The 26,993-nt window shown below is 48.1% G+C and overlaps 2 protein-coding genes across 3 annotated transcripts in view; one reads left to right on the top strand and one right to left on the bottom strand.

The window, feature by feature from the left end:
• Positions 1 to 26,752, bottom strand: part of LOC119944161 (cuticle collagen 39-like) — a 50,491-nt gene extending 23,739 nt beyond the window's left edge. The window contains exons 1-2 of the mRNA XM_038765379.1: positions 26,264 to 26,752; positions 21,715 to 21,841 (exon numbers count right to left, since the gene is read on the bottom strand). Of these exons, the coding sequence (XP_038621307.1) occupies positions 21,715 to 21,841; positions 26,264 to 26,752 (616 nt within the window). The remainder of the gene's footprint in view (positions 1 to 21,714; positions 21,842 to 26,263) is intronic.
• SLC25A22 (solute carrier family 25 member 22) overlaps positions 1 to 26,993 on the top strand; it is a 59,787-nt gene that overhangs the window by 669 nt on the left and 32,125 nt on the right. Inside the window, exons 1-2 of one of the 2 annotated variants that reach the window (XM_038764313.1) lie at positions 26,422 to 26,456; positions 26,707 to 26,870. In XM_038764313.1, coding sequence (XP_038620241.1) covers positions 26,851 to 26,870 — 20 coding nt within the window. In that variant the 5' untranslated portion in view covers positions 26,422 to 26,456; positions 26,707 to 26,850. Of the gene's footprint in view, positions 1 to 26,421; positions 26,457 to 26,706; positions 26,871 to 26,993 lie in introns of those variants that run through there. The other variant, XM_038764314.1, reaches the window with a different exon arrangement.

The raw sequence follows: 26,993 nt of genomic DNA, 5'->3' as shown, positions 1-26,993 counted from the left end.
TTGGGAAGTACAAGTTGGCAACATATAGAGACGGTCCCTACCCAACAGTGGGTTCACAGTCTAAAAGGGGGGAGACAGAGAACAAAACCAAACATACTAACAAAATAAAATAAATAGAATAGATATGTACAAGTAAAATAAATAAATAGAGTAATAAATATATACAAACATATATACATATATACAAGTGCTGTGGGGAAGGGAAGGAGGTAAGATGGGGGGGATGGAGAGGGGGACGAGGGGGAGAGGAAGCCTCTGTCCTGCCTCTGGCCTTGAATGCCTTCCTTCCTCAAAACCCACAGACAGTAACTGTCCCCCACCCCCATTCAAAGCCGTACATATTTTATTTATTTTATTGTGTTAATATGTTTTGTTTTGTTCTCTGTCTCCCCCTTCTAGACTGTGAGCCCACTGTTGGGTAGGGACCGTCTCTAGATGTTGCCAACTTGGACTTGTTGGCACCTTGCCCCTGTATATATGTATACATGTTTGTACGTATTTATTACCCTATTTATTTATTCGTTTTACTTGTACATATCTATTCTATTTATCTTATTTTGTTAATATGTTTTGTTGTCTGTCTCCCCCTTCTAGACTGTGAGCCCACTGTTGGGTAGGGACCATCTCTATATGTTGCCAACTTGTACTTCCCAAGCGCTTAGTCCAGTGCTCTGCACACAGTAAGCGCTCAATAAATACGATTGATTGATATATGTTTGTACGTATTTATTACTCTATTTCTTTATTTTACTTATACATATCTATTCTATTTATTTTGTTAATATGTTTTGTTTTGTTCCCTCCCTCCCCCTTCTAGACTGTGAGCCCGCTGTTGGGTAGGGACCGTCTCTATATGTTGCCAACTTGTACTTCCCAAGCGCTTAGTACAGTGCTCTGCACACAGTAAGCTCTCAGTAAATACGATTGATTGACTTCCCAAGCGCTTAGTGCCTTGCCCAATGTCACACAGCAGATAAGTATGGAGTCGGGATTAGAACCCACTTCCTCTGACTCCTGTAAAACTCGCCTCTCTAGCAGAATAGCGCGATGGGGAAATTGGGACAGTCTCGGCCCAGAAAGTGGATGACATTCGTGAAGGCTCTCAATCTTTTTTATGGTATCTTTTTTATGGTATTTTTATGGTAATAATAATAATAATAATGGTATTTGTTAAGTGCTTCCTATGTGCAAAGCACTGTTCTAAGCCCTGGGGGAGATACAAGGTGATCAGGTTGGCCCATGTGGGGCTCACAGTCAATCCCCATTTTACAGATGAGGTAACTGAGGCTCAGAGAATCAATCAATCAATTGTATTTATTGAGCGCTTACTGTGTGCAGAGCACTGTACTAAGCGCTTGGGAAGTATAAGTTGGCAACATATAGAGACAGTCCCTACCCAACAGTGGGCTCACAGTCTAAAAGGGGGAGACAGAAAACAAAACCAAACATACTAACAAAATAAAATAAATAGAATAGATATGTACAAGTTAAATAAATAGAGTAATAAATGTGTACAAATATATATACAGGTGCTGTGGGGAAGGGAAGGAGGTAAGATGGGGGGATGAAGAGGGGGATGAGGGGGAGAGGAAGGAAGGGGCCCAAGGTCACAGCAGACATGTGGCCGAGCCGGGATTAGAACCCATGACCTCTGACTCCCAAGCCCGGGCTCTTTCCACTGAGCCACGCTGCTTTAGACTCTTTAAGCTCGTTGTGGGCAGGGAATGTCACTGTTTATTGCTGAATTGTACTTTCCCAGGCGCTTAGCAAGGTGCTTTGCACCCAATAAGGTCTCAGTAAATGGGATTGAATGAATGAAGAGAACCTGAATTGTGAAGAGAACCTGAATTGCCTGGGGGCTCTGGGTGGGCCCCTCAGGCCTCAGTTTCCCCATCTGTGACATAGAAGCCACACACCCCCACACACACACTCTAAAATGAGTTGGAGCTGAAACCTCCGCATCCCCCTCCCCATTCCTCAGGGTCTATATGGGGTGGGGGGCGGAGGGGCTCACCAGCCCCTCACCAGAACTGACCGGTTTCTGTGATTGAAGGGTTGGGGAGTGGGGGACTAGACAGGTATTTTCTGGTTGTGCGAGGTGGGGAGAATAACAATAATTGTGGGGGGTTTTAAGCACTTATTATGTGCCAGGCACTGTACTAAGCACTGGGGTGGATACAAGCAAAATGGGTCAGATGCAGATAATCCTGACTGGGGATGGGGAGGGAAGAGGGGGAATCCTGGCTCTAGGGGGGAATCTGGGGGTGTGAAGGGGGGATCTGGGGGTGTGGGAGGAGGCCTGAGCCTCAGGAGGAACAGCTTAAATCTGTTTTGGGGTAACTCCTCCAGGAGGCCTTCCCAGACTGAGCCCCCTCCTTCCTCTCCCTCTCCTCCCCATCCCCCCCACCTTACCTCCTTCCCCTCCCCACAGCACCTGTATATATGTTTGTACGGATTTATTACTCTATTTTACTTGTACATATTTATTCTATTTATTTTAATAGGTTTTGTTTTGTTGTCTGTCTCCCCCTTCTAGACTGTGAGCCCACTGTCGGGTAGGGACCGTCTCTAGATGTTGCCAACTTGGACTTCCCAAGCGCTTAGTCCAGTGCTCTGCATACAGTAAGCGCTCAATAAGTACGATTGAATGAATGAAAGTTGGGTAGGGACCGTTTCTGTATGTTGCCAACTTGGACTTTCCAAGCGCTTAGTCCAGTGCTCTGCACACAGTAAGCGCTCAATAAGTACGATTGAATGAATGAATGAATGTTGGGTAGGGACCGTTTCTATATAATAATGGCATTTGTTAAGCGCTTACTATGTGCAAAGCACTGTTCTAAGCACTGGGGGATACAATGGGATCAAGTTGTCCCACGTGGGGCTCACAGTCTTAATCCTCATTTTACAGATGAGGTAACTGAGGCTCAGAGAAGTTAAGTGACTTGCCCAAGGTCACACAGCAGACAGGTGGCAGAGCCAGGATTCGAACCCATGACCTCTGACTCCAAAGCCCGGGCTCTTTCCACTGAGCCACGCTGCTTCTCGTTTCTATATGTTGCCAACTTGGACTTCCCAAGCGCTTAGTCCAGTGCTCTGCACACAGTAAGCGCTCAATAAGTACGACTGAATGAATGAATGAATGTTGGGTAGGGACCGTTTCTGTATGTTGCCAACTTGGACTTCCCAAGCGCCTAGTCCAGTGCTCTGCACACAGTAAGCGCTCAATAAATACGATTGAATGAATGAATGAATGAACTCCAGCCCCTTTTGGCTGCCTTGACCCAAGGGGGTGAGGCTAGGGGCTGGGGGTCCCCTCACACCCACCCCAAAACATTGCTCTCTCTCCCTGCCCCACCCTCTGATAGTCAATCAATCAATCGTATTTATTGAGCGCTTACTGTGTGCAGAGCACTGTACTAAACGCTTGGGAAGTACAAGTTGGTCTCGTGTTGGGGGGGAGGGGATAAAGTTGGGGGGGGTGCTGAATTCCTCTTGGTTAGGGGACTTTGCCCTCCCTTTATCCTTGCACTTTGCTCACATCTCGCCCCTGCCAGGAGCCTTACCCTCATCTGAAGAGAGAGGACGATAGAATAATAATTATAATAATAATAATGGCGTTTGTTAAGCGTTTACTATGTGCAAAGCACTGTTTCTAGACTGTGAGCCCACTGTTGGATAGGGACTTTCTCTATATGCTGCCAACTTGTACTTCCCAAACGCTTAGTCCAATGCTCTGCACACAGTATGCACTCAATAAATACGATTGATTGATTGATTGTTCTATAATAATGATAATGGCATTTGTTAAGCGCTTATTATGTGCAAAGCACTGTTCAAACTTCAAACTTTCAAAGCGCCCCGGGGGAAACAAGGTGATCAGGTTGTCCCACCTGGGGCTCCCAGTCTTAATCCCTATTTTACAGATGAGGTAACTGAGGCTTAGAGAAGTTAAGTGACTTGCCCAAGGTCACACAGCAGACACGTGGTGGAGCCGGGATTCGAACCCATGACCTCTGACTCTTTGATCTTTCCACTGAGCCAAGCGCCTTCTTTATGTTCTAAGCGGTTGGGAGGATACAAGGTGATCAGGTTGCTCCACGTGGCTCAGTGGAAGAGCCCGGGCTTTGGAGTCAGGGGTCATGAGTTCTAATCCCGGCTCCGACAATTGTCAGCTGGGTGACTTTGGGCAAGTCACTTCACTTCTCTGAGCCTCAGTGACCTCATCTGTAAAATGGGGATGAAGACTGTGAGCCCCACGTGGAACAATCTGATCACCTTGTATCTCCCGGCCCAGTGCTTAGAACAGTGCTTTGCACGTAGTAAGCGCTTAATAAATGTCATCATCATTATTAAGTGGGGGAGATGGGATTGGAAGCCAGATCCTGCCGACTCCCAATAATAATAATAATAATAATAATAATAATAATAATAATGATGATGATATTGGGATGATCTCCCAATGAATTCAATCAGGGGCCACATGTGAAAGAGGAGGGGGCTCAGGGGGGAGGCAGGCCAAATCCGAAGACCCCAAACTCTGGAGACACCCCGGCCAGTCTGATAATTGACTGATTATCAATTGATTTATAAATTATCAATTGATAATTGATTATCAGCCAGGCCAGTCTGATAATTGACTGGTTATCAATTGATTTATAAATTATCAATTGATAATTGACTGATTATCAGCCAGGCCAGTCTGATAATTGACTGACTATCAATTGATTTATAAATTATCATTTGATAATTGACTGATTATCAGCCAGGCCAGGCTGATAATTGACTGATTATCAATTGATTTATAAATTATCAATTGATAATTGATAATCAGCCAGTCAATCGCGGGATAACCTGCTTGCCTTGTATCTACCCCAGCACTTAGAACATGCTTGGCACATAGTAAGCGCTTAACAAATACCATTGTTTTATTATTATTATTATTATTATTATTATTATTGTTATTATTATTATTTGTGGAGAGCACTCAGGGGTTTTACACTTTAGAATGCTTGCCGGCTCTGTTGTAGTGTACACATAGTGTAGTGTAGTGAGAAGCAGCGTGGCTCAGTGGAAAGAGCCCGGGCTTGGGAGTCAGAGGTCATGGGTTCGAATCCCGGCTCTGCCACATGTCTGCTGTGTGACCTTGGGCAAGTCACTTCACTTCTCTGGGCCTCCGTGACCTCATCTGTAAAAGGGGGATGAAGACTGTGAGCCCCACGGGGGACAACCTCATCACTTTGTAAGCAGCGTGGCTCAGTGGAAAGAGCCCAGGCTTTGGAGTCAGAGGTCATGGGTTCAAATCCTGGCTCTGCCAACTGTGCACATAGTAAGCGCTTAACAAATGCCATTCTTCTAGACTGAGCCCATTGTTGGGCAGGGACCGTCTCTATATGTTGCCAACTTGTACTTCCCAAGCGCTTAGTACAGTGCTCTGCACACAGTAAGCGCTCAATAAATACGATTGAATGAATGAACAATTATTTCTAATAATAATGGTATTAAGCACCTACTATGTTCCAGGCACTGTACTAAGCACTGGGGTGGATACAATCAAACCGGGCTGGGCACAGTCCCTGTCCCCCATGGGGCTCACGGTCTTCATCCCCATTTTACAGATGAAGGAACTGGGGCACAGAGGAAGTGAAGTGAGAAGCAGCGTGGCTCAGTGGAAAGAGCCCGGGCTTTGGAGTCAGAGGTCATAGGTTCAAATCCTGGCTCCGCCAATTGTCAGCTGTGTGACTTTGGGCAAGTCACTTAACTTCTCTGGGCCTCAGTTCCCTCATCTGTAAAATTGGGGATTAAAACTGTGAGCCCCCCGTGGGACAACCTGATCACCTTGTAACCTCTCCAGCGCTAAGAACAGTGCACATAGCAAGCGCTTAATAAATGTCATTATTATTATTATTATTAGGTGACTTGCCCAAGGTCACACGGCAGACGCATAGCAGAGCTGGAATTAGAACCCGTGACCTCCTAACTCCCGGGCACGTGCTCTATCCATTACACCAGGCTGCTTCTATTTATATTAATTCATCTCCCCATATAGACTGTCAGCGCGTCTTGTGCGGGGAAGGTGTCTACTAACTCGGGTATATTGTAGTCTCCCAAGCGCTTATAATGCTTGGGATGCTCTGTGCATCCCAATGTGCAGTGCTCTGCACATAGTAAGCGCTCAATAAATACCATTGATGGTGATGGTTTGGGGGGAGGTGGCCTTAAAATAAATTCCTGATAATAATAATAATAATGGCATTTATTAAGCGCTTACTATGTGCAAAGCACTGTAAGTGAAAAGATAGGTGAGGGGTCAAGAAATGAGGCACCCCAAAATAAATTACCCAAGGAAAGTGAAGAGGTGGGTGAGGGAGGGATGAAGAAATGAGAATTAGAGAAGCAGCGTGGCTCAGTGGAAATCAATCAATCAATCGTATTTATTGAGCGCTTACTGTGTGCAGAGCACTGTACTAAGCGCTTGGGCAGTACAAGTTGGCAACATATAGAGACGGTCCCTACCCAACAGTGGGCTCACAGTCTGGAAAGAGCCCAGGATTTGGAGTCAGAGGTCATGGGTTCAAATTCCGGCTCTGCCAATTGTCAGCTGTGTGATTTTGGGCAAGTCACTTCACTTCTCTGGGCCTCAGTTGCCTCATCTGGAAAATGGGGATGAAGACTGTGAGCCCTCCCCCCACGTGGGACAATCTGATCACCTTGTAACCTCCCCAGCGCTTAGAACAGTGCTTTGCACATAGTAAGCGCTTAATAAATGCCGTTATTATTATTATTGTAATTAGAGAAGCAGCGTGGCTCAGTGGAAAGAGCCCGGGCTTGGGAGTCAGAGAACAGTGCTTTGCGCATAGTAAGTGCTTAATAAATGCCATCATTATTATTATTATTATAATTAGAGAAGCAGCGTGGCTCAGTGGAAAGAGCCCGGGCTTGGGAGTCAGAGGTCATGGGTTCAAATCCTGGCTCTGCCTGTTGTCAGCTGTGTGACTTTGGGCAAGTCACTTCTGTTCCTCCATTCCCTCATCTGTAAAGTGAGCATTAAGACTGTGAGCCCCCTTTGGGACAACCTGATTACATTGTAACCTCCCCAGCACTTAGAACAGTGTTTTGCACATAGTAAGCGGTTAATAAGTGCCATTATTATTATTAATTAAGGTGTGGCAGGTGTAAGTACCTGAGCGTTCCCCATTCTAGACTGTGAGCCCACTGTTGCGTAGGGACTGTCTCTATACGTTGCCAACTTGTACTTCCCAAGCACTTAGTACAGTGCTCTGCACACAGTAAGCGCTCAATAAATATGATTGAATGAATGAATGAATGGAGCAAAGTGCAGAGGTAATAATTGGGGAGGGGGTGGGCTGGAATGCCCTCCCTCTGCCCATCCGCCAAGCTAGCTCTCTTCCTCCCTTCCAGGCCCTACTGAGAGCTCACCTCCTCCAGGAGGCCTTCCCACACTGAGCCCCTTCCTTCCTCTCCCCCTCGTCCCCCTCTCCATCCCCCTCATCTTACCTCCTTCCCTTCCCCACGGCACCTGTATATATGTAGATATGTTTGTACATATTTATTACTCTATTTTACTTGTACATATTCATTCTATTTATTTTATTTTGTTAATATGTTTGGTTTTGTTCTCTGTCTCCCCCTTCTAGACTGTGAGCCCACTGTTGGGTAGGGACTGTCCCTATATGTTGCCAACTTGTACTGCCCAAGCGCTTAGTCCAGTGCTCTGCACACAGTAAGCGCTCAATAAATACGATTGATTGATTGCACGTGGCGGAGCCGAGACTGAGCCCGCTGGGTAGGGACCGTCTCTCTATGTTGCCAACTTGTACTTCCCAAGCGCTTAGTCCAGTGCTCTGCACACAGTAAGCGCTCAATAAATCTGATTGGATGAATGAATGAATGCCGTCTCCCTGGTTCCTTTAGAGGTGCTTTGTGTGAGCACTTTGATCCCCCTCCCCCTCTCCCGGTTTCCCCAATCCAGGGAACTGGTTGGGAAGAGCAGGAGGAAGGATGGGATGGGGGCCTGCTTTGATGTTCTTGTTTGTGCTGAGGGTCAGGGACAGGAATGGCCGGGGGAGGGATGGGTGTTTGTCAAGAGGGAAAGTAGGTCATGGCTCCTGGGGCCTGGAAGAGTTATAGTGTCCTCTCCCAAGCACTTTATCCAGTGCTCTGCACCCAATAGTCGCTCAGTACATGCCACTGAATGAATGAATGAATTCTCTCCCACTGAGGACTTTGGGGAAGGGAATAATAATAATAATAATAATAATGATGGCATTTGTTAAGCGCTTACTATGTACAAAGCACCGTTCTAAGCGCTGGGGGGGATACGATGTGATCATTATGCCATAATAATAATGATGGCATTTGTTAAGCGCTTACTATGTACAAAGCACTGTTCTAAGCGCTGGGGGGGATACAGTGTGATCAAGTTGTCCCACGGCGGGGCTCACAGTCTTAATCCCCATTTTTACAGATGAGGGAACTGAGGCTCAGAGAAGTTAAGTGATTTGCCCAAGGTCACACAGCAGACTTGTGGTGGAGCCGGGATTCGAACCCATGACCTCTGACTCCAAAGCCCGGGCTCTTTCCACTGAGCCACACTGGAAGTTGGGAAAGGACAAAGGGAGGAAGGGGGGAGGAGGTTTGGCTCTGCCCATCCATGCTTCAAGGCTCTCCCGACCTAGGATGTCCCCTCCCCCAGCCCCTGGGAAATGGGGTGGAGGAATTTAAGTGCCCGTCGGGAGGCACAGTCCTGGGAGTCAGAAGGTTGTGGGTTCTAATCCAGTCCTAATCCCCATTTTCCAGATGAGGTCACTGAGGCCCAGAGAACCCCGGCTCCGCCAGTTGTCAGCCGTGTGACTTTGGGCTAGTCACTTATTCATTCATTCATTCAGTCGTATTTATTGAGCGCTTACTGTGTGCAGAGCACTGTACTAAGCGCTTGGGAAGTACAAGTTGGCAACGTATAAAGACGGTCCCTACCCAACAGCGGGCTCACAGTCTAGAAGGGGGAGACAGAGAACAAAACCAAACATACCAATAAAATCTAGACTTGTACTTCCCAAGCGCTTAGTACAATGCTCTGCACACAGTAAGCGCTCAATCAATACAATTGATTGATTCCTTCATTAATTCAATCGTATTGAAAGCAGCATGGCTCAGTGGAAAGAGCACTTTGGAGTCAGAGGTCATGGGTTCAAATCCCGACTCTGCCAATTGTCAGCTGTGTGACCTTGGGCAAGTCACTTCACTTCTCTGGGCCTCAGTTACCTCATCTGGAAAATGGGGATTAAGACTGTGAGCCCCCCGTGGAACAACCCGATCACCTTGTAACCTCCCCAGCACTTAGAACAGTGCTTTACACGTAGTAAGCGCTTAATAAATGCCATCATTATTATTATTATTATTGAGCGCTTACTGTGTGCAGAGCACTGGACTAAGCGCTTGGGAAGTCCAAGTCGGCAACATCTAGAGACGGTCAATCAATCAATCAATCGTATTTATTGAGCGCTTACTGTGTGCAGAGCACTGGACTAAGCGCTTGGGAAGTCCAAGTCGGCAACATGTAGAGACGGTCCCTACCCAACAGTGGGCTCACAGGCTAGAAGGGGGAGACAGACAACAAAGCAAAACGTATTAACAAAATAAAATAAATAGAATAAAATAGAATAACTTCTGGGCCTCAGTGACCTCATCTGGAAAATGGAGGTTAAGACTTGTGAGCCCCCCGAGGGACAACCTGATCACCTTGTAGCCTCCCCAGTGCTTAGAACAGTGCTTTGCACATAGTAAGCGCTTAATAAATGCCATCATTAATTAATTAAGTGAAGTGATTTGTCCAAAGCCACCCAGCTACTATCCCGCCTTACCTCCTTCCCTCCCCACAGCACCTGTATATATGTATATATGTTTGTTCGTATTTATTACTCTATTTATTTATTCTACTTGTACATATCTATTCTATTTATTTTATTTTGTTAATATGTTTTGTTTTGTTCTCTGTCTCCCCCTTCTAGACTGTGAGCCCACTGTTGGGTAGGGACCGTCTCTAGATGTTGCCAACTTGTACTTCCCAAGCGCTTAGTCCAGTGCTCTGCACACAGTAAGCGCTCAATAAATACGATTGATTGATTGCAAAGCACGGCTGTAAGCGCTGGGGAGTTTACAAGGGGTTTGGGTTGTCCCACGTGGGACTCACAGTCTTAATCCCCATTTTCCAGACGAGGTAACTGAGGCCCAGAGAAGTGAAGTGACTTGCCCAAAGTCACACAGCCGACAGTTGGCGGGGCCGGGATTTGAACCCATGACCTCTGACTCCCAAGCCGGGGGTCTTTCCCAGAACCCAGGCATCTGACCCCAGCCCTCACCCTGACTCCTGCCCTTCTTTTTTGTTAATATGTTTTGTTTTGTTCTCTGTCTCCCCCTTCTAGACTGTGAGCCCGCTGTTGGGTAGGGACCGTCTCTAGATGTTGCCAACTTGGACTTCCCAAGCGCTTAGTACAGTGCTCTGCACACATTAGGCGCTCAATAAATGCGATTGAATGAATGGTGGTTGTGTGGGCCGCAGAGGCCAGGACTCCTGGGTCCTTGCCCTCCCTGCCCTCCATCCTCCCCCGCTCCATCCTAGGCTGGATGCCACCGGACCTGGGGCAGGCCTTGACCGCTGCCCCACTTGTGTGTGTGTGTGTGTGTGTGTGTGTGTGTGTGTGTGTGAGTCTGTGGGGGGGGTGTGGGTGTGAGTCATTCCCTGCTGTCAGAATATGTGTTTGTGTGTGTATGAGAATCGTCCTCTAGTGTCAGAGAGTGTGTGTGTGTGTGTGTGGGGGGGGGCTGTGGATGTGGGTGTGAATCATTCCCTGCTGTCGGAATATGTGTTTGTGTTTGTGTATGAGAATCGTCCTCTAGTGTCAGAGAGTGTGTGTGTGGTGTGAGTGTGCCTCAGTTCCCTCATCTGTAAATCGGGATAAAGACTGTGAGCCTCCCCCCCCACCCACGTGGGACCACCTGATCACCTTGTAACCTTCCCAGCGCTTAGAGCGGTGCTTTGCACATAGTAAGCGCTTAACAAATGCCATCATTATTCTTATTTTTAATTATTCCTTGGTGTCTGAGTGTGTGCCTGTGGTGTGGGTGTGAATCCTTCCCTGGTGTCTGACTCTGTGTGTGTGTGTGTGTGTGTGTGTGTGTGTGTGTGTGTGTGTGTGTGTGTGTGTGTGTGAGAGAGAGAGAGAGAGAGAGGGAGGGAGAGAGAGAGAGATTCATCCTTTGGTGTCCAAGAGTGAGTGTGTGTGTGCGTGCTTGTGGTATGGGTGTGTGTGTGTGTGGGGGGGGGGGGGAGAGAGAGAGAGAGAGAGAGAGAGAGAGAGAGATATTTGTCCTCTGGTGTCCGAGAGTGAGTGTGTGTGCTTGTGGTATGGGTGTGAATCCTTCCCTGGTACCCGAGTGTGTGTGTGTGTGTGTGTGTGTGTGAGAAAGAGAGATTTTCCCTCTGGCATCCGAGAGAGTGTGTGTTTGTGTGCGTGTGTGTGCTTGTGGTGTGGGGGTGTGTGTGTGCTTGTGGTGTGGATGTGAATCCTTCCCTGGTGTCCGAGTGTGTGTGTGTGTGTGTGTGTGTGCGCGTGCGCTTGTGGTGTGAGTGTGAATCCTTCCCTGGTGCCCGTGTGTGTGTGTGTGTGTGTGTGTGTGTGTGAGAGAATCCCTGGTGTCCAAGCGTGCGCGCGTGTGTGTGTGTGTTTGTGTTTGTGTGTGTGTTTGTGGTGTGAGTGTGAATAGTTCCCTGGTGAGAGAGAGAGAGAGAGAGCTGTCCCCTGCTGTCCGTGTGTCCTCCACCATCCAGAGTGTTTGGGAGCAGTTGTGCTCAGGGGCCCCTTCCTCCTCCTCAATCAATCAATCAATCAATCAACCAATCAATCAATCGTATTTATTGAGCGCTTACTGTGTGCAGAGCACTGGACTAAAAGCACTTGGGAAGCCCGAGTTGGCAACATCTAGAGATGGTCCCTACCCAACAGCGGGCTCACAGTCTAGCAGGGGGAGACAGACAACGAAACCAAACATATTAACAAAATAAAATAAATAGAATAGATAAGTACCAGTAAAATAGAGTAATAAATACGTACAAACATATATACATATATACAATATATATCCTCCTCCTCCCCCCCACCCCCGCAGACCCCCAAAGTGCTTGGAAGGGGGCCGACCCCCGACAGGAAGGCTGAATTAGGATGGGAGGGGGTGGGAAGGGGTCAGTGTATGGCTTCCACCATCATCATCATCGATCGTATTTATTGAGCGCTTACTATGTGCAGAGCACTGTACTAAGCGCTTGGGAAGTACAAATTGGCAACATATAGAGACAGTCCGTACCCAACAGTGGGCTCACAGTCTAAAAGGGGGAGACAGAGAACAAAACCAAGCGTACTAACAAAATAAAATAAATAGAATAGCTATGTACAAGTAAAATAAATAAATAAATAGAGTAATAAATATGTACAAACATATATCCATATATACAGGTGCTGTGGGGAAGGGAAGGAGGTAAGATGGGGGGATGGAGAGGGGGATGAGGGGGAGAGGAAGGAAGGGGCTGAGTGTGGGAAGGCCTCCTGGAGGAGGTGAGCTCTCAGCAGGGCCTTGAAGGGAGGAAGAGAGCTAGCTTGGCAGATGGGCAGAGGGAGGGCATTCTCTCTCTCACACATCATCATCATCATCAATCATATTCATTGAGCACTTACTGTGTGCAGAGCACTGTACTAAGCGCTTGGGAAGTACAAGTTGGCACCATATAGAGACAGTCCCTACCCAACAGACAGACACACACACATGTACACAGACGGATGGTCAGTGAGCCCCAGGCCTTGGGGAAGCCAAGGTCACACAGGGTGTGTGTGTGTGTGTGTGTGTGTGTGTGTGTGTGTGTGTGTTTTGGGGGGATGCAGGGAGGGGGGGAAGGGGTGGGGTGACGAGTTCAAGGCCTGCACCCCTCAAACCCGCCCCAGCAGGGACTCAGAGGTTAGAGGTCACGGCAGGTGGGGGCTCTTTCCCTGCAAATTTTCAGTTCATTCATCCGTTCAATCGAATTTGTTGCGCGCGTACTGTGTGCAGAGCACTGGACTAAGCGCTTGGAAAGTCCAGTTCAGCAATAGAGACAATCCCTGCCCACACCGGGCTCACAGTCTAGAACAGGGGGAGGCAGACGGCAAAACAAAGTAAGCAATCAATCAATCAATCGTATTTATTGAGCACTTACTGTATGCAGAGCACTGTACTAAGCGCTTGGGAAGTACAAGTTAGCCCGGGCTTTGGACTCAGAAGTCATGGGTTCAAATCCCGGCTCCGCCACTTGTTAGCCGTGTGACTTTGGGCGAGTCATTTCAATCAATCAATTGTATTTATTGAGCGCTTACTGTGTGCAGAGCACTGGACTAAGCGCTTGGGAAGTCCAAGTTGGCAACATCTAGAGACGGTCCCTACCCAACAGTGGGCTCACGGTCTAGAAGGGGGAGACAGAGAACAAAACCAAACATATTAACAAAATAAAATAAATAGAATAGATATGTTTCTCTGTACCTCGGTGACCTCATCTGTAAAATGCAATGAAACCTGAGCCTCAGTTTCTCCCCTTTTTGTCCTTCTGCCTCGTTCAACTACAAACCACTGAAAGCCACCACAATGCAAATTCTTGCTGGCAGCTATAATAATAATAATAATGTTGGTGTTTATTAAGCGCTTACTATGTGCAAAACACTGTTCTAAGCCCTGGGGAGGTTACAAGGTGATCCCGTTGTCCCACGGGGGGCTCATAGTCTTCACCCCCATTTTGCAGATGAGGGAACTGAGGCACGGAGAATTGAAGTGACTTGCCCAAAGTCACCCAGCTGACAGTTGGCGGAGCTGTGATTTGAACCCATGACCTCTGACTCCAAAGCCCGGGCTCTTTCCACTGAGCCACGCTGCTCGGTTAACTGGGAAGACCCTCAAGGCCTGCCCCCCAAACCCCCCAGGTTGGCACGGAGGGAGGGGCTCCCATGGCCTGAACTAATAGCAATAATAATGATGGTATTTGTTAAGCGCTTACTATGTGTCAAGCGCTGTTCTAAGCCCTGGGGGAGATAAAAGCTAATCGGGTTGGACAGAGTCCCTGTCCCACAAGGGACTCACAGTCAATCAATCAATCAATCAATTGTATTTATTGAGTGCTTACTGTGTGCAGAGCACTGGACTAAGCGCTTGGGAAGCACAAGTTGGCAACATAGAGAGACAGTCCCTACCCAACAGTGGGCTCACAGTCTAGAAGGGGGAGACAGACAACAAAACAAAACATATTAACAAAATAAAATAAATAGAATAGAATAGATATGTACAAGTAAAATAGAGTAATAAATATGTACAAACATACATATATATATATTTATATTTATTTATATATATACAGTCTTAATCTCCATTTTACAGATAAGGGAACTGAGGCACAGAGGAACGTGAAGCAACTTCCCAAGCACTTAGTACAGTGCTCTGCACACGGTAAGCACTCAAATACGATTGAATGAATGAATGACAGTGCTCTGCACACGGTAAGCACTCAAATACGATTGAATGAATGAATGACAGTGCTTTGCACACAGTAAGCGCTCAATAAATACGAATGAATGAATGCTGTTTGACCTTGGGCCAAGGTCAAACAGCATTCATTCATTCAATCGCATTTATTGAGCGCTTACTGTGTGCAGAGCACTGTACTAAGTGCATGGTGGCAGAGCCGAGATTAGAACCCAAGTCCTTTTGATTCCTAGGCCCGTGCCTTTCCACTAGGCTACCCTGCTGCTCCTCATGTCCTAAGAAGACAACTAATAATAACGATAATAATAACTGGTATTTTTTAAGCGTTTATTATGTGCCAGGCACTGTATACGGAGAAGCAGCGTGGCTTCAAATCCCGGCTCCGCCAATTGTCCGCTGTGTGACTTTGGGCCAGTCGCTTAACTTCTCTGTGCCTCCGTTACTTCCTCTGTAAAATGGGGATGTGAGCCCCACGTGGGACAATCTGATCACCTTGTATCCTCCCCAGCGCTTAGAACGTTGTTTTGCACATAGTAAGCGCTTAACAAATGCCATTATTATTATAAGTGAAAAGAGCCCGGGCTTGCGTTCTCATCCCGGCCCCGCCACTTGTCAGCTGTGTGACCTTGGGCAAGTTACTTAACTTCTTTGTGCCTCAGTTACCTCATCTGTAAAATGGGGTTGAAGATTGTGAGCCCCATGTGGGACAACCTGATGGCCTTGTATCTGCCCCAGCGCTTAGAACAGTGCTTGGCCCATGGTAAGCGCTTAACAAATACCAACATTATTATAATGTTTTAGACTGTGAGCCCACTGTTGGGTAGGGACTTTCTGTATATGTTGCCAACTTGTACTTCCCAAGTGCTTAGTACAGTGCTCTGCACACATTAAACGCTCAATAAATACGATTGATTGATTGATATTATTATTACTAAACTCTGGGGTGGATACAAGCAAATCGGGTTGGACACAACCCCTGTCCGACGTGGGGCTCACGGTCTCAATCCCCATTTTCCAGATGAGGGAACTGAGGCCCAGAGAAGTGAAGTGACTTGGCCAAGGCCACACAGCAGACGAGTAGCAGAGCCGGGATAAAAACCCACATCACCTGAATGCCCAAGCCCTAAGATGATAACTCCACTGTCCAGTGGGGAAAAGAGGCATTCATCATCATCAATCGTATTTATTGAGCCCTTACTATGTGCAGAGCACTGTACTAAGCGCTTGGGAAGGACAAATTGGCAACATATGGAGACAGTCTCTACCCAACAGTGGGCTCACAGTCTAAAAGGGGGAGACAGAGAACAAAACCAAACATACTAACAAAATAAAATAAATAGAATAGATATGTACAAATAAAATAAATAAATAAATAGAATAATAAATATGTACAAACATATATACATATATACAGGTGCTGTGGGGAAGGGAAGGAGGTAAGATGGGGGGATGGAGAGGGGGACGAGGGAGAGAGGAAGGAAGGGGCTCAGTCTGGGACCCAGGAGACCCTTTCAGCCCCCTCCCATTCATTGAGTCGTATTTATTGAGCGTTTACTGTGTGCAAAGCACTGTACTAAGCACTTGGGAGAAGGCAATAGACCACATCCATCCCCCTCTTTATCTCCTGGCCTCTGTCCTGTAACTAGCATCCAGAAATGAGGTCAGTGTTGTTGGCGTGAGGAGGCGAAGGGAGGAGGAGGAGGAGTGTGGAGGACGCGCAGGCAGGAGGGCGTCCAGCTTTGTGGGGATTGGGGGACGAGATGGAGAGGAGGTGAGCCATTTATTCATTCAATCATATTTATTTACTATAATAATAATAATGGCATTTATTAAGTGCTTACTACGTGCAGAGCACTGTTCTCAGCGCTGGGGAGGTTACAAGGTGTTCAGGTTGTCCCATGTGGGGCTCACAATCATAATCCCCATTTTCCAGATGAGGTAAATGAGGCCCAGAGAAGTGAAGGGACTTGCCCAAAGTCACACAGCTTGTCCACAACTGGTGGAGCCGGGATTCGAAGATGAAGGGAGGCGTCTTCGGGAGGAAAGGCCTACACACACACACACACACACACACACACACACACACACACACACACACACACACACACACACACACACACACACACACACCCCGCTGAATCAATCAATCAATCGCATTAATTAATTAATTAATCAAGCGCTTAGTACAGTGCTCTGCACACAGTAAGCGCTCAATAAATACGATTGATGATTTATTGAGCGCTTTACTGTGTGCAGAGCACTGTACTAAGCGCTTGGGAAAGTACCATTGTACTTTCAGCCTCAGCCGACAGAAGAAGAGTCCCCCATATTCATTCATTCGATCATATTTATTGAGCACTTACTGCATGCAGAGCACTGTATTAAGCACTTGTATTAAGCAATACGACAATAAACGGACCCACTCCCTGCCCACAATGGGCTCGTTGCTGAACTAGACTGTAGGATCACTGTGGGCAGGGAAATGTGTCTTTTTATTGCTCCGTCGGACTCTCCGGGGGGCTTAGTACAGTGCTTTGCACACAGGAAGCAATAAACGGTGACACTGCCTGCCCACAACGAGCTCACAGTCTGCAGCAGGGACATAAGTGTCGTGGGGCAGGGAGGGAGGGAGAGAAAAGGGAGCAAGTCGGGGCGACGCAGAAGGGAGTGGGAGAATAATAATAATAATAATAATAATAATAATAATAATAATAATAATAACATCAGGGGTTCGAATCCCGCTCCACCGCTCAATAATAATAATGGCATTTATTAAGTGCTTACTATGTGCTTTGCACTGTTCTAAGCGCTGGGGAGGTTACACAGTGATCAGGTTGTCCCACGGGGTGCTCACAGTCTTAATCCCCATTTTACAGATGAGGGAACTGAGGCCCAGAGAAGCTAAGTGACTTGCCCAAAGTCACACCGCTGACAACTGGTGGAGCCGGGAGAAGCGGCGTGGCTCAGTGGAAAGAGCCCGGGCTTTGGAGTCAGAGGTCATGGGTTCAAATCCTGGCTCCGCCACTTGTCAGCTGGGTGACTTGGGGCAAGTCACTTCACTTCTCTCGGCCTCAGTTCCCTCATCTGTAAAATGGGGGTGAAGACTGTGAGCCCCACGTGGGACAAACTGATCACCTTGTGATCAGCACTTAGAACAGTGCTTTGCACATAGTAAGTGCTTAACAAATGCCATCATTATTATTATTGTCACAACTTCTCTGTGCCTCAGTTCCCTCATCTGTAAAATGGGGATGAAGACTGTGAGCCCCCCGTGGGACAACCGGATCACCATGTAACCTCCCCAGTGCTTAGAACAGTGCTTTGCACATAGTAAGCGCTTAACAAATACCAACATTATTATTATTATTATTATTAGTCTGGGAAGGCCTCTTGGAGGAGACGGGCCTTTGAATGGGGGGGAGAGTCATTGTCTGTGGGATTAGACCTCCAGGAGGCCTTCCCAGATTGAGCCCCCTCCTTCCTCTCCCCCTCCTCCCCCTCTCCATCCCCCCCACCTTACCTCCTTCCCTTCCCCACAGCACCTGCATATATGTATATATGTTTGTACGTATTTATTACTCTATTTATTTATGTTACTTGTACATATCTATTCTATTTATTTTATTCTGTTAATATGTTTGGTTTTGTTCCCTGTCTCCCCCTTCTAGACTGTGAGCCCACTGTCGGGTAGGGACCGTCTCTATACGTTGCCAACTTGGACTTCCCAAGCGCTTAGTCCAGTGCTCTGCACACAGTAAGCGCTCAATAAATACGATTGAATGAATGAATTAGAGGAGGGAGGGCCTTCCAGGCCAGAGGCAGGACTTCAGGGGCGAGACAGGCGGCCCTGCTGAGAGCTCACCTCCTCCAGGAGGCCTTCCCAGACTGAGCCCCTTCTTTCCTCTCCCCCTCATCCCCCTCTCCATCCCCCCGTCTTACCTCCTTCCCTTCCCCACAGCACCTGTATATATGGATATATGGTTGTACATATTTATTACTCTATTTATTTATTTATTTATTTATTTTACTTGTACATTTCTATCCTACTTATTTTATTTTGTTGGTATGTTTGGCTCTGTTCTCTGTCTCCCCCTTTTAGACCGTGAGCCCACTGTTGGGTAGGGACTGTCTCTATGTGATGCCAATTTGTACTTCCCAAGCGCTTAGTACAGTGCTCTGCACATAGTAAGCGCTCAATAAATACGATTGATTGATTGATTGAGATGGAGGCCAAGTGAGGAGGTGAGCGGCCCCAGAGGAGCGGAGGGTGCGGGCCGGGCTGGAGAAGGAGAGAAGAGAGGTGAGGTAGGAGGGGGTGATGTGATGGACGGCTTTAAAGCCGAGGGTGAGGAGTTTTTGTTACGGACATGAATGGGCAGTCCCTGGAGATTCTTGCAGATGAGGGTGACATGCCCTGGACGTTTCTGTAATAATAATCATAATGATGGTATTTGTCTCCCCCTTTTAGACTGTGAGCCCACTGTTGGGTAGGGACTGTCTCTATATGTTGCCAACTTGTACTTCCCAAGCGCTTAGTACAGTGCTCTGCACACAGTAAGCGCTCAATAAATACAATTGATTGATTAAGCGCTCACTATGTGCACAGCACCGTTCTAAGAGCTGGGGAGGATACAAGGTGATCAGGTTGTCCCATGTGGGGCTCACAGTCCCCATTTTCCAGATGAGGGAACTGAGGCCCAGAGAAGTGAAGTGACTTGCCCAAAGTCACACAGCGGACAAGTGGCCCCTGTATATATGTATATATGTTTGTATGTATTTATTATTCTATTTAATATGTTTGGTTTTCTTCCCAATGAAGAAGTTCCCGATGATGACCAGAATATATGTTTGTACATATTTATTACTCTACTTATTTATTTATTTTACTTGTACATATCTATTCGATTTATTTTATTTTGTTAGTAGGTTTGGTTTTGTTCTCTGTCTCCCTCTTCTAGACTGTGAGCCCCCTGTTGGGTAGGGACTGTCTCTAGATGTTGCCAACTTGTATTTCCCAAGCGCTTAGTACAGTGCTCTGCACACAGTAAGCGCTCAATAAATACGATTGATTGATTGATTGGCAGAGCTGGGATTAGAACCCATGACCTGTGACGCCCAAGCCCGGGCTCTTTCCACTGAGCCACGCTGCTTCTCTGTAGAAAGATGATCCGGGCAGTGAAGTATGGACTGTGAGCCCACTGTTGGGTAGGGACCGTCTCTAGATGTTGCCAACTTGGACTTCCCAAGCGCTTAGTACAGTGCTCTGCACACAGTAAGCGCTCAATAAATACGATTGATTGATTGATTGGGGAGAGGCGGGAAAGGCGGGAGAGGGGTGGGCAGGGGGTAGCTACAACCTGAGTCCCTGAGCAGGGGAGACCAGGCAGGGAACCTCACCAACCAGAGAAGCAGCGTGGCTCAGTGGAAAGAGCCCAGGCTTTGGAGTCAGGTCATGGGTTCAAATCCCAGCTCCACCACTTGTCAGCTGTGTGACTTTGGGCAAGTCACTTCACTTCTCTGGGCCTCAGTTGCCTCATCTTTAAAATGGGGATGCAGACTGTGAGCCCCACATGGGACAACCTGATCAATCAATCAATCAATCGTATTTATTGAGCGCTTACTGTGTGCAGAGCACTGTACTAAGCGCTTGGGAAGTACAAGTTGGCAACATGTAGAGACGGTCCCTACCCAACAGTGGGCTCACAGTCTAGAAGGGGGAGACGGACAACAAAACAAAGCGTATTAACAAAATAAAATACATAGAATAAATATGTACAAGTAAAATGAATAAATAGATATGTGACCTTGGGCAAGTCACAGCTTCCTTGGGACCTGATCACCTTGTAACCTCCCCAGCGCTTAGAACAGTGCTTTGCACATAGTGAGCGCATAATAAATGCCATTAAAAACCCAGCACAGTCAGGAGCGCTTACTATGTGCAGAGTACTATACTGAGTGCCCAGGAGAGGACAATTCAACAATAAACAGACACATTCCCTGCCCACAATGAGCTGACAGTCTAGAGGGGGGAGACAGACAATAATATAAATAAATGAAATTACAGCTGTGGACATTAGCAAAGCAGCGTGGCTCAGTGGAAAGAGCCCGGGCTTTGGAGTCAGTGGTCATGGGTTCAAATCCTGGCTCCGCCAATTGTCAGCTGTGTGACTTTGGGCAAGTCGCTTAACTTCTGTGGGCCTCAGTTCCCTCACCTGTAAAATGGGGATTGACCATGAGCCCCCCGTGGGACAACCTGATCACCTTGTATCTGCTCCCAGCGCTTAGAACAGTGCTTTGCACATAGTAAGCACTTAATAGATGCCATCATTATTATTATTATTATTATAAGCAGTGTGGGGGCTGGAGGGGGGAAAAATGGGGATTGACCGTGAGCCCCCCGTGGGACAACCAGATCACCTTGTATCCCCCCCAGCGCTTAGAGCAGTGCTTTGCACATAGTAAGCGCTTAATAGATGCCATCATCATTATTATTATTATTATTATTATAAGCAGTGTGGGGCCGGGAGGGGGGATGAAGAAAGTGAGCAAGTCTGAGCAACGCAGAAGGGAGTGGGAGAAGAGGAAAGGAGGGCTTAGTCAGGGAAGGCTTCTTGGAGGTGATGGGCCTTCAGTGAAAGCAGAAGCATTCGTTCCTTCAGTCGTATTTATTGAGCGCTTACTGTGTGCAGAGCACTGTACTAAGCGCTTGGAAAGGCCAATTCGGCAACAGGTAGAGACGGTCCCTACCCAACATTCATTCATTCATGCAATCGTATTTATTGAGCGCTTACTGTGTGCAGAGCACTGGACTAAGCGCTTGGGAAGTCCAAGTTGGCAACATCATCATCATCATCAATCGTATTTATTGAGCGCTTACTGTGTGCAGAGCACTGGACTAAGCGCTTGGGAAGTCCAAGTCGGCAACATCTAGAGACGGTCCCGACCCAACAGCGGGCTCACGGTCTAGAAGCAGGAAGGGGGGGGTTTTGTTGGCAGGTGGGTGAAGGCGACTTGGGGGGAACGGGGTGGGGGGTGGGATTGGAGGGTGTAGACAGATGGCTGGCCCCCTCCCCCTTTCCTCTTCCTCTCTCCACCCCCAGTCAGCCGCCCCAAGAACAGATGGCCCTGGGCATTAGTCACCAGGCAACGGGGAGGTGGAGAGGATGAGGGTGGCAGGGGGCAAGAGCCAAGGCCGGTGGGGGGGGTCCTGGTGGTAATTGGGGGGTCCCGGCGGCAATTGGGGGGTCCTGGTGGTAGTTGGGGGGTCCTGGGCGGGAGCGATATAATAGAAAGTCCCCCAGCCCCCAAAATACAAGAAATCACCACCACCATGCCAGGCAAGTCCTCTCCCGCTTTCAAGTTCCGCTAAAATGCCAGGACTTTAACCCTTCAAATGTCCAGAGGCTTTATCATTATAATCTAAACATCTAAAGACGGTTCCTAATAATGATGATGGCACTTATTAAGCACCTACGATGTGCAAAGCACCGTTCTAAGCGCTGGGGAGGTTACAAGGTGATCAGGTTGTCCCACGGGGGGCTCACAGTCTTAATCCCCATTTTGCAGATGAAATGTCCGGAGGCTTTATAATAATAATGATGATGATGATGATGGCATTTATTAAGCTCTTACTATGTGCAAAGCACTGTTCTAAGCACTGGGGAGGTTACAAGGTGATCAGGTTATCCCATGGCGTCTCACAGTCTTCATCCCCATTTTACGGATGAGGTAACTGAGGCCCAGAGAAGTTAAGTGACTTGCCCAAAGTCAAACAGCTGACAAGTGTCGGAGCCAGGATTTGAACCCATGACCTCTGACTCCAAAGCCCGTGTTCTTTCCACTGAGCCACGCTGCTTCTCTGGGTGGGTCATGGTTTCAAATCCCGGCTCTACCAATTGTCAGCTGTGTGGCTTTGGGCAAGTCACTTAACTTCTCTGTGCCTCAGTTACTTCACCTGTAAAATGGGGATTAAGACTGTGAGCCCCCCATGGGACAATCTGATCACCTTGTAACCTCCCCAGCGCTTAGAACAGTGCTTTGCACATAGTAGGCGCTTAATAAATGCCATCATCATCATCATTATTATTATTATAAAGCCTCCGGACGTGTCATCTTTAAAATGGGGATTAAGACTGTGAGCCCCACGTGGGACAACCTCATGACCTTGTATCCCCCCAGCGCTTAGAACAGTGCTTTGCACATAGTAAGCGCTTAATAAATGCCATTATTATTATTATTATTATTTGTTAACAGCTTACTATGTGTCAAGCACTGTTCTAAGCGCTGGGGTAGATACAGGCTAATAATCCAGTATTTTTTTAAGCGCTTACTATGTGCCAGGGACTGGACTAAGCGCTAGGGTGGAGGCAAGCAAATCGGCTTGGACACAGTCCCTGTCCTAAGTGGCGCTCAGAGCCTTCGTCCCCATTTTACACAACTGAGGCCCAGAGAATAATAATAATAATAATAATAATGTTGGCATTTGTTAAGCGCTTACTATGTGCAAAGCACTGTTCTAAGCGCTGGGGGGGATACAGAGGGATCAGGCTGTCCCATGTGGGGTTCACAGTCTTAATCCCCACTTTACAGATGAGGTAACTGAGGCTCAGAGAAGTGAAGTGACTTGCCCGAGGTCACACAGCAGACGTGAGGGAGCCGGGATTCGAACCCGTGACCTCTGACTCCAAATAATAATAATAATAATAATAATGATGGCATTTGTTAAGCGCTTAGCACTGTTCTAAGCGCTGGGGAGGTTACAAGGTGATCAGGTTGTCCCTCGGGGGCTCAAAACCAAAGCCCGTGCTCTTTCCACGGAGCCACGCTGCTTCGCTAGAGAAGTGAAGTGACTTGCCCAAGGTCACACAGCAGACGAGCGACAGAGCCGGGATTAGAACCCAGATCCTTCTGACCTCACCATACTTTGAGAGGGCTGATGGGGGTAGGAACACTGACTCTAGCCTCAATCCCCACCCCCCAACTCCGGGATCCCGGGTTTAAGAGGAGCAGCACGGCCCGTGGAAAGGATAATAATAGTAATTGTGGTATTTGTTAAGCACTTACTATGTTCCAAGCACTGTCCTAAGTGCTGCGATGGATACTAGCAAAGCTTGTACATATTTATTACTCTATTTATTTATTTTACTTGTACATATCTATTCTATTTATTTTATTCTGTTAATATGTTGATGATGCCATCATCATTATTGTTATTAAAATAGGAGTAAATATGTACCAGTAAAATAGAGTAATAAATCTGTTCAAATATTAATTCTGTTGTCCTCTCCCAAGCGCTTAGTCCAGTGCTCTGTGCATAGCTCCGCCAATTGTCAGCTGTGTGACTTTGGGCAAGTGACTTAACTTCTCTGGGCCTCAGTTCCCTCATCTGTAAAATGGGGATGAAGACTGTGAGCCCCCCGTGGGACAACCTGATCACCTTTTAACCTCTCCAGCGCTTAGAACAGTGCTTTGCACATAGTAAGCGCTTAATAAATATGTATATATATATATATATGTATATATGTTTGTGCATATTTATTACTCTATTTTACTTGTACATATCTATTCTATTTATTATATTCTGTTAATATGTTTTGTTTTGTTGCCTGTCTCCCCCTTCTAGACTGTGAGCCCACTGTTGGGTAGGGACCGTCTCTATGTGTTGCCAACTTGTGCTTCCCAAGCGCTTAGTCCAGTGCTCTGCACACAGTAAGCGCTCAATAAATACGATTGATTGATTGTCCTCTAGACTGTAAGCTCACTGGGGACAGGGCACGTGTTTATTGTTGTATTGTAATAATGTTGGTATTTCTTAAGCGCTTACTATGTGCAAAGCACTGTTCTAAGCGCTGGGGAGGTTACAGGGTCATCAGGTTGTCCCACGGGGGGCTCACAGTCTTCATCCCCATTTTACAGATGAGGAAACTGAGGCCCGGAGAAGTGAAGTGGCTTGCCCAAAGTCACACAGCTGACAAGTGTGAATATATGTATATATGTACATATTTATTACTCTAATTGTTTTACTTGTACATATTTATTCTATTTATTTTATTTTGTTACTATGTCTTGTTTCGTTGCCTGTCTCCCCCTTCTAGACTGTGAGCCTGCTGCTGGGTAGGGACCGTCTCTATAAGTTGCCAACTTGTACTTCCCAAGCGCTTAGTACAGTGCTCTGCACACAGTAAGTGCTCAATAACTACGATTGAATGAATGAAAGTGGCGGAGCCGGAATTTGAACCCACGACTTCTGTCTCCAAAGCCCGGGCTCTTTCCACTGAGCCATGCTGCTTCCCTATTGTATTCCCCCAAGCGCTTAGTACAGTGCTCTGCACACAGTAAGCGCTCAATAACTACGATTGAATGAATGAAAGTGGCGGAGCCGGAATTTGAACCCACGACTTCTGTCTCCAAAGCCCGGGCTCTTTCCACTGAGCCATGCTGCTTCCCTGTTGTACTCTCCCAAGCGCTTAATACAGTGCTCTGAGCACAGTAAGCGCTCAATAAATCCGATTGAATTGAATAAATGCATGTTTGGACACAGTGGAAAGAGCACGAGGCTGGGAGTCGGGAAACCTGGATTCTAATCCCAACTCCGCCAGTTGTTCGCTGCGTGACCTTGGATGAGTCACTTCACTTCCCTGATCCTCAGTTTCCTCACTTGTAAAACTTGTGACTAGCACTTGGGAGCAGCGTGGCTCAGTGGAAAGAGCCCGGGCTTTGGAGTCCGAGGTCATGGGTTCAAATCCCGGCTCCGCCAACTGTCTGCTGTGTGACCTTGGGCAAGTCACTTCACTTCTCTGAGCCTCAGTGACCTCATCTGTAAAATGGGGATTAAGACTGTGAGCCCCATGTGGGACAAACTGATCACCTTATATCCCCCCCCCCCAGCGCTTAGAACAGTGTTCTGCACATAGTAAGTGCTTAACAAATGCCATCATTATTATTATTATTATTATTTGGGAGTGACCCCTCGTCTTTCCCATGTCCCAGAGCCTCAGCTTGGAGGCAGTCCGAGGCAGAGAATGCCATTCCTCTGCCCGGGGCTGACAGGGATGGGGAAACTGAGGCACAGGGGAGCACGCAAGAGGTCGGCAGGGGACATATCCGCTAATTCTATCGTATTTCATCCTTTCCCAGTACTCTGCACACGGTAAACCCTCATTAAATGCGGCCTACTGGATAGAACTTGGGCCTGGGTGTCCGAAGGACCTGAATTCTAATCCTGACTCCACCCCTTGCCTGCAGTGTGACACTGGGCGAGTCCCTTCACTTCTCCGTGCCTCGGTTCCCTCATCCGTGAAATGGGGATGGAGACTGTGAGCCCCATGTGGGACAGGGCCTGCGTCCCCCGCGATTACCTTGTATCTACTCCAGCGCTTAGTACAGTGCCGGGCCCGTGATAATGATAATTATGGTACTTGTTAAGCGCTTACTATGTGCTGAGCACTGTTCTAAGTAACAAACACCGCTATCGTCGTCGTTATTATTACTATTATTAGTAAATAGTATTGACCGATGGATTGATCGAGGCCGGGTCCGAACCCAGTTAACTGGGGAGACTGGTCCAGGGGCCTTCGGGGTCTGTTGAACCCCATGTCCCGCCCCCCTCTGCCCTTGTCCGGAGACCCCCACCCCTGCGGGGGGAAGGCCGCGGCCGAGACCCCCGTGAGCCGCGTCTCGCCGGGCTCACCCGGGTTCCAGCATCGCCAGTGGGGACCCCCACTTCGGGACCGGCGTTGGATGGGGGCGATGCCATGGCCTGGCCCTTTAAGAACAGGAGCGCGCCTGGCCATGTATGTGTGTGTGAGTGTCTCTGCGTGTGCATGTGTGCACGCGCGGGCGTGTGGTCGGCTGGTTGGCAGCCGGGAATGCGAGAGGTGGGGGTGAGCCGGTTCGGGCCCCGGGGGGTGGCCACCCGTCCCCTCCCATCGCCTCCTCCGGGGCGCCCGGTGCCACGGCCACCCCCGGCGGGCACATGGACCCACCGGGGCGCCCCGGAGGGCGGGGGCGCGCCGGCCGGGTTGGGGGGCGTGCGGGTCACCTGGACCGGGAGAAGCCCGCCGCGGGAGGGCCGGGCTCCAGGGTCCCCCGCGGCCCCTCTGATCCCGTCCGCGCCCCTCTGTCTCCACCCAGGTCTCGGAAACTCGGGAATCGGAGGCGGCCCGTGGCAGGATTGCATAAGGCCCCCGCTCCCCCGACCCGGGCACACACGACTGCGGCCCCCCGCCCACCCCCACCCCACTCTCTCAGCTCCCTCCTGGACCCAGTGGGAATTAAATGGCTGAGAAACAAATCAGGTGAGGAGCCCCCCGCCTTGGTCACCCCCCCAAGGCCGGCCCACCCTCCCTCCGCCTCTCCTTCCGCCCTCCTCCTCATCTGTTTCCTCCCCAAGCGGTCCCTCCCCTCCCCCACCTCCCCTC

The sequence above is a fragment of the Tachyglossus aculeatus genome, chromosome 22 (genome assembly GCF_015852505.1).
Source record: "Tachyglossus aculeatus isolate mTacAcu1 chromosome 22, mTacAcu1.pri, whole genome shotgun sequence".
NCBI lineage: Eukaryota > Metazoa > Chordata > Mammalia > Monotremata > Tachyglossidae > Tachyglossus > Tachyglossus aculeatus.
This window is presented reverse-complemented; position numbering and strand designations above follow the sequence as displayed.